The 7,589-nt window shown below is 43.0% G+C and overlaps 1 protein-coding gene across 1 annotated transcript; it reads left to right on the top strand.

Moving 5' to 3' along the window:
* The first annotated feature begins 100 nt into the window (after positions 1-100).
* NRAS (NRAS proto-oncogene, GTPase) lies at positions 101-6,422 on the top strand. Its single transcript, XM_086627482.1, has 5 exons — positions 101-241; positions 708-886; positions 1,311-1,470; positions 2,272-2,395; positions 3,101-6,422. The coding sequence occupies exons 1-4, from the start codon at positions 131-133 to the stop codon at positions 2,389-2,391; spliced, it is 570 nt and encodes a 189-aa protein (XP_086483608.1). The 5' UTR covers positions 101-130; the 3' UTR covers positions 2,392-2,395; positions 3,101-6,422.
* The last annotated feature ends 1,167 nt before the right edge of the window (positions 6,423-7,589 follow it).

Genomic DNA, 7,589 nt, shown 5'->3' on the forward strand with positions numbered 1-7,589 from the left:
GAGATGGCGTAGCGCGGCGGAAGCCGGAAGGCCGCGGGAGGGAGCGGGAGCGGGAGCGGGCCCGGCGCGGCGGGGAGGGCGCTGGCGGCGGCGGGCGGCGCCGCGCCCCGGCCGAGGCCGCCGGGCGGCCATGACGGAGTACAAGCTGGTGGTGGTGGGGGCCGGCGGCGTCGGCAAGAGCGCGCTGACCATCCAGCTCATCCAGAACCACTTCGTGGACGAGTACGACCCCACCATCGAGGTGAGCGGCGGGGCCGCCGGGCCCGGGGCTGCTCCTGGCGGGGGTTTGCTCGGAGAGCCGGGCGGAGATCGGGGCGCGCAGGGCAAGAAATCCAGGGAAAACTTCCCCAGACTCTGCTGCGTCCTTCCTAAGGCAGAGCGCAGGCGGCCGCCGGTGGCAGCGGCCCCCGCGGATCTGCGTGCGTGGCGGATTCCAGTCAGGGTATTGTAGCGATGGTTTTCCTAATGTTTTTGTGTGTCCCAATTGAGGAATTTTTAATGAGGAACTTAGAGGCTCAGAGTGACGTTTTAAACGCGGTTGGTTACAGACACTGGTGTGCTTTCATGGGCGGGAGGGGGCTAGGGAAGCTCTTGAGTCATACGCTTCTTCTTAATTGTTACTTTTATTTTTCCGTAATAATGCCGGAGGTGGAAAGTAGGATCACAGCGTTTTTCTCTAATCAAAAGTTCACTTGTGTGTTTTGCAGGACTCGTACAGAAAGCAGGTTGTCATTGATGGAGAGACGTGCTTGTTAGACATTCTGGACACCGCGGGGCAGGAGGAGTACAGTGCCATGCGGGACCAGTACATGAGAACTGGGGAAGGATTCCTCTGTGTCTTTGCCATTAACAACAGTAAATCGTTTGCTGACATTAACCTTTACAGGTATGATCTGGGTCTTTACCACAGGGAGGGACGACTGGAAAAGGCATCAGACCCATTTGCCATTAGACCCAGTGGAGAATAATAATAGACAAATATTAAATCTCCCACTTATTTTAGAAGGTTTTTCAAGCTTATCTGTGTTCTCTGTCTGGGTGGTTGTTGTTGATCAAATAATATTTAGAGCATACAGAACATGGCCTCTAAGAAAGCGAGTAAGAAGGCAAATACACATCAGAGCGGAGTTACATGTGAACTAGAAGATGGAGCATCTGAAGTTATTAGACATACTGCTGTATGCTAGAACCCCCGAGGTCTTGTCCAGCATCAATATATATTTTTGTAGCACAGGTTGTTTGAATGCTGAACTAAACCAGTTTTTATATTTAGAAAATAATTCCTGATTTTTTTTTATGTTGTTTTAAAGAGAACAGATCAAGAGAGTGAAAGATTCAGATGACGTGCCCATGGTGTTGGTTGGGAATAAGTGTGATTTGCCCACAAGAACAGTAGACACAAAACAGGCTCAAGAATTAGCAAAAAGCTATGGAATCCCCTTCATAGAGACATCTGCTAAAACAAGACAGGTAAGATGCTTCTATTCTTGGTCTTACTTCTTCCCGTATGCTAAGTGCAGAATGGTCTAACGTATTGCCAGGTACTTTTTTTCTTATCTACAGGAGTAAGCATTTTTTAATCCATTTGCAATTTTTAGCTTTCCATTTCCCCACTCACTCTTAGTTTGAAAGAGTTCTGGTTTTATCACTGGGCTAGGCCAGTACACAAATCACTTCAGACTTTCATTGACTTTCTTTCAAGTGGGTGATGTTCATAAGAAGGAGAGAGCTTCATCTGCTCTTGCTGAGAAGTGGTCAGACTGTGCGGTTAGTCGTGCCACACCTGTTTGGTTTTCTGGGCTTCTTAGTGAAGGCAAATTCCAAGATTATGTTTACAGAAAGAATGCCCCATACTGGACTAACCGACTTCTTCAGAGTTGCATTCAAGATGTGGCTCTGACAGTCAGCCGATGTTCTTCCTACATCAGTGTGGAATGAAGCAGAAAAGGTGAAGTTATTAAGCAGTAGCCAGAAAAATCTAAGAATTCTAAACCGGAGGTGATTAGTCAAGAATTAGCTTGTTTCCTGCATGGAACCTCTCTACAGTCACAGTTTGCCTTGTTTCTTTTAATGGCTGTTACCCTGAGTGTTGGCCTCGGAGGAGGAGTTCAGAGTGTGAGTGGAGAGTTCCAACTATGGGATAAGTTGGCTACTACTTTTCCTGTAGAGGTTCGTGTCTTTCAAATATGTTAAAGGATCCTGTGATGCAAAGAACAGTGATCTCAAAAGCTTCAGGAAAGAAAATACTTTACCTGGATCATTTGCATTCAGGGTGTGGAAGATGCTTTTTACACACTGGTGAGAGAGATCCGGCAGTACCGGATGAAAAAGCTCAACAGCAATGAAGATGGGAATCAAGGCTGTATGGGATTGTCTTGCGTTGTGATGTGATAAGGTGAGCTGTAATTTAAGTTTTTCATTGGCTTCTTGTCTGTACGTCTTTCAGTTGTTGATAGGCATGGCTTAGAAATAGTAGCTGCTACAGGTGGGTTTTTTCCCTGTTATACAACCCTTCGATACCCAGAGATTTAGATCCTACAATTAACTACTGCTCCAAATTTTTTTTTTTCCCTCCAAGTAGATAGCAAAGCTTAAGAAAAGAAAATTCTGTTCACAGCAACCTTTTGGCTGTAGCCTGTGGATTTCCACTGAACTGGTAATTGTGTGATTTTCTGTATCATTCTTGTCAGTGTCTCCTTCCTTTGGGAAACCATTTTGACTGTTTGGAGAATGTGTAATTTCTGTCTTGTACACAAGAAACACCTGAACTAGAAAGAAGATTGTGCACAATTGTGCAGTCGCCATTTGCTGATGATTGACTGACTTCTGTGCAGCTTACCTTGAGCTGTGTTTCTCTGGAATGTGCACTGTTTGAAGATTAGCCAAACAAAATTAGTAAGGAAAATTTATGAATTATTAGCGAGTAAGGAAATTTATGAGTTCCCCCAGCTGAGTGAAATTGTTTCTAACAGTTACCCAAAAGATGTTGCTCATCACTGTAAAAACAGGTGGACCAGTTCAGGTCTTGTACTGCACTGTTGCACTGCACATCCATCACAAAGTTGGACAGCAGCTAATCAGAGATGCCTTTCTGTTCCAGATGCCAAGAATACGTGGTTCAGATGTAGCTGCTGGACGAGTCTCGATGCTACTGTATTGCATCTCATGCTGATGCCCTGCAGTATTTTTGTGCCAGTGACCAGAATCTTGGTACCAGTTAATTAGCACAAAGACCTTTTCTGTGCTCCATCTGAAGAGAACACCTATGGCGTCTACCTCCTTGCTCAGCGAACGGAGCGGTCACATCTCTTGATGTACTGGGATTCTTTTCTCACTGTGTTATCTAGGTTTGTTCAAGAAGAATACCAGTCACAAGAAAAGTGACTATAGAGACTAAATGCTGTGAAAAAGATGACACTTTACCTCTAGAGTAAAAGCTAGAAGCGATGTTTATCCCCTTTCTATTGGATTCTGATTTGCAGTGCTGTCAGAGGAGTGGCACTAATCATTGCTTCGCAAGTAACGTCAGAAGTGGTTTTGCCACCATGTCAAACTGTCACGTTATCGAATTGGTATCTGCTCTCTGTGCACCCGTTCAGCATATTTGCAACATCTCCCTGTGCCAGGAGTATCACTTAACTGATCCTTCATTTTCTGTAATAAAAAGGAGATATCTTTCCTAACTTAAGTGCCTGTTTGCTAAGAAGATATGAAGTTGTCCCTTCTTCCCTTGGGTTGAGGAAAACCCCAAGGGCTGGAATTTCTTGGGAGCTCATTGTCTTAAGCAGGCAAGTCTTGTGTGGGTGATCTCTTTGCCTGACAGGATACTAAACCAGGAATTTGTAGGCTGGAATATCCAGCAGGCACTTGTAAGACTCTTGAACTAGGAAGGGGGACATACGGCATCTATTTTTTACTTTCTTTGTAGGTGGAACTGTTTATATTGGTTTTGTGCAGCATTCAGATCTCTTCCAAGTTGGACCAAATTAGTCAGCTGTTCATTTTAACATTGACTGCCAACATTTATGGGCAGCTTCTCAATAGTTAATCTAGTAACTGGAGGTTAGTTTGGACGGCTGCTATTCAGCTCTGTCTGTAACTTGCAAATTATTTTATTCTGAATTATTTTCTTAACCACCAGATTGTAAGCATAGTCTCTTCAAAATGTCTGTCTGTAAAATGTATTTGGAGAGTCTCCTTGTCAGGGAAGGATGCAGGATTCCAGGTTGACTGTATTTGGTGCAGTGGTTGTCACAGACATAACATGTCCAGACTGAGGGGAGAAGGCAATGAGCTCTAGCAGAAAATCGAGCCAGCTTCTGACAGCAGCATCCTTGCAAAATGAGGAAGGGAGTTCAGTGGCGACTACCAGAAGGTGTATTTAGCCAAGCTAAATTCCCAGTTAGTCTGACTGAAGAGTAACGAGCCTTCAGCCAACAGAGGGAGCGTTCAGTCTGTCTGCCAGACCGGTGGGAACGGAGAAACTGCAAGAGGCTTAATTTCAGTTTGTTGTGTCAGATTCATACATCTTATTTTGAAGTTCTCAATTTCAAGTGGAAATTAGAAATCAGTAAACACTGAGAGTAGAAATTGTTCCTTTTAATATTGCTTCACTACTCACATTCTTAATTCTCTTCTTGGAACAAGAGGATTAATCTGCATCAAGTTTTCTTTATCTGTGATAATCCTTATAAGTACTTTTTGCAATTCATTTTACCCTTGACCGATGTGACACTGATAAGAATTAAAATACAGTATTTTTACGTAAAACATTATTTTCCAGCAACATTCACAGTAGTGGGCAGCATCATGAATAGCATGTGACTCGAGTTTGTTTGAAGATGATCTCATGCCTGCAAGTTAAACGTGACAGAATTACCATCGCTGCAAGCTGTCATGTCTGTAATCATCAGGCAGTGTTTTTCTTTTATTTGGTGCAAGAAAAGAAGTTATTTGTGAAAGCATTCTTTGAGCACTGTGGCAGGAGATGAGTGCCCCCTTCTAAAGAGATGTCTGACACACTGTTGTCCACTTCATAAATTACATGTGGAAAATGGTAGCTTTTGGGATACACATCTGGTCACATAGACTCAGCATTTGGAAAGACAGCAATGTGGAGTTTGCAATGTGCTTGAATGATGAGATCTTGTCATCCAGGTCCATGTATGTTTTTGATTATTTAGGAAACTTGTGAGTTTCCCTCTAGGCAAGCAAGATCACCGAGCTCAGAGCATGAGCCTGTGGCCATGGGAAGCTTTTTGCAGCTGGCTGGCATTTGATGTTTGAAGGTTGTGTGGTCAAGCATGGAAAGTTATTTCTTTTGGGTGGAGGTAATAATTCTCGATGCTGCATGGCATGTTCTAGTTGTCATTAAAATGTACTAGCTGTAACTCCAAAAGTTGTGAATTCTCAGAATTGTATGGGAACTGGCAAATGCATCTGCTTTCTCTTTGGTGTTCCCTTTCTCTTGGGCTATTTAAAATCTTAAAAGGGAAGATGACCTGGTAAGGATAGGTCAGTATATATTTCACTCTCGGAACCTTAGGGGAGGATGCATCAGCTTTTAGGATGCGGCAGAGCTGACCTACACAGCTGGTACTCCCATCTGCTTATTTGAGTTTCAAGTCTGTCAAGTGATAAAAAATCAGGGTGTTTTACTAGTCATGAGTATGAAGTACATAGTTGTACTTTTTTTCCAGCTGCCTATAAAAGAGAACCCTGATTTTGGTGGCAACTGAGAGAGAACTGTGGAAGGACAAAATCCCAAGAACTTCTGGGAAAATTATTTAGAAGATAAGCACAGAAATTTTTGCACAAGATAGGTCCCTGGAAAAGATGAGTTTGTAGATTTAGTCCAAATGTTTTTTAGAACTACCAGCGCAACGCCGTGCCAGTGCCAAGCTAATTTTAACTATCCTGAGTGGGAAGAACAAGCATGAACAATTTTGAGGTAAAATATAAAAAAAGGGTAAAGCTCTTGTTCAAAAATTACAAGTGCCAATAACTGAAAGAAATGTTTTATTATGGCCTGAGAACAGCTTTTTAATGAGATAGTGTAACGGTGTCACTTGTTGCTGTTAGTGTCCCCACTCCACAGTCTCGGTCAAACAACGGTGCTCAGATGTTCTTGTTGTCATCAGTGGGACTTTGGATAGTAACCATGGTGCTTAAGCCATCGTAATTTTTAGTACAGTTCAATGACTTAGAATTGGATTTCAAGCAACTTCAGGCCTATGGGGCGAAGGAGAGTAGTGGAAGTTTGAATTACATTTGGATCCTGTATGTGGTCCTTCTTTCCTCCTCAAGCCTTGAGTGACTGACTGTGTATAACCTCCAGGACGGCAGGGAACTGTTGAGATCTGGACTTTTTATCCAAGGGCTAATTTGTTGTTTGTGTAATTATTTGCTTTCAAAAATGCATCTCTCAGTTTGAATTGAAGTAAATTATTTTGCTTCTTAAATAACTTTTTTTAAAGAATAAACTTTGAATTCTTTGATTATTTCTTCTGTGGTAGTGATCTGGGCATGGGGTCCACAACTGGCTTACAGAAAGCTTATCACAATGCTGTCTGCTTTCTCTGTGGGATCTAGATTACTCAAATTGTCACTTGAGTGGTGTGGCATGAACAGCTGTGTCACATATGTTCACTATGGCACGAAGAAGCAATGCGAGTGGGTTTGAGATGTTCCATAGGCTTGTTCCAGAGCCCAGTTTTAATGACCTCGCCAGTCTGTGCCACGTCATGCATCTTGCATTAGTGTTGAGTCTCTGTATTTGAGCTGGGGGGCCTCATAATATTTTTGCTGACTTTCCCCGCGGAAAAGATTCTTGCCAAGTCAAAAAAAAGAGAGAGAGGAGGTTTCCTTCTTTGCTTGATACTCCAAGAATGAAATCAACTGTAAAGTTATTGCTGTGTCCCAATCATGCTCTCTGTTAGGCTTTTAAGTTGCTTGATTCAGTCTTCTAAAACACTTCCCTGTTGGCTTTCCTCCTGCAATACGGAAAATTGTGCTGGACCACACAGTAAGTGTGCTTTAGGTGTGTTTCTCCTAAGACATTGTGTCAGGCCTCTGGAACCCAGAGTCCAATCTCTTTTCTGTGCAAGGAACTTAGAATAGATTCCTAGTAACACAGATACAGAACTCCTTGCATTGTGTAGCTGCAGTAGCCGCTACCTGTTCCAAAAGGAGAGATTCACAATATGAGTACAGATGGGTGCTTAAAAGCAAGAGTTTTTTTGGCTTTCGAGGAAAGCTTTCCTCCAATATAATTGCTTTCTGTAACAATCTGTTCCTAGAAACTAGTTCACACCTTAAGGACTTACTGACTTTTGTTGCATACTGGAATGGAGGCTGATTTAAACAGCCCTAGAGGAATCTTAAGAGCACTGTGGGGAGAGAAGAACTTGCTGAGGTTCTTCTTAGTGCAAGATGCTGTTGGTCAAAAGCACAGCACATCAAGGAGCACCCTTGTGAGTTTCCACGTTATCTTAATACTTCTATTCTTCAGGTATTAAAACCATTTTCTAGCAAAACTTGCCCCTAGTCTTCTATTTGGACGCCTATCCCTGCGCTATGGCTGCTCTGCC

Source organism: Tauraco erythrolophus, chromosome 27, assembly GCF_009769465.1.
Source record: "Tauraco erythrolophus isolate bTauEry1 chromosome 27, bTauEry1.pri, whole genome shotgun sequence".
In the NCBI taxonomy this organism is placed as follows: Eukaryota; Metazoa; Chordata; class Aves; order Musophagiformes; family Musophagidae; genus Tauraco; species Tauraco erythrolophus.

Excerpts from the sequence above, each read along its gene's own strand:
- NRAS (XM_086627482.1), top strand. The coding sequence starts at position 131 with ATGACGGAGTACAAGCTGGTGGTGGTGGGGGCCGGCGGCGTCGGCAAG. Across the intron at positions 242-707 it reads AGTACGACCCCACCATCGAG|GACTCGTACAGAAAGCAGGT; the intron begins GTGAGCGGCGGG and ends TGTGTTTTGCAG. Across the intron at positions 1,471-2,271 it reads CATCTGCTAAAACAAGACAG|GGTGTGGAAGATGCTTTTTA; the intron begins GTAAGATGCTTC and ends ATTTGCATTCAG.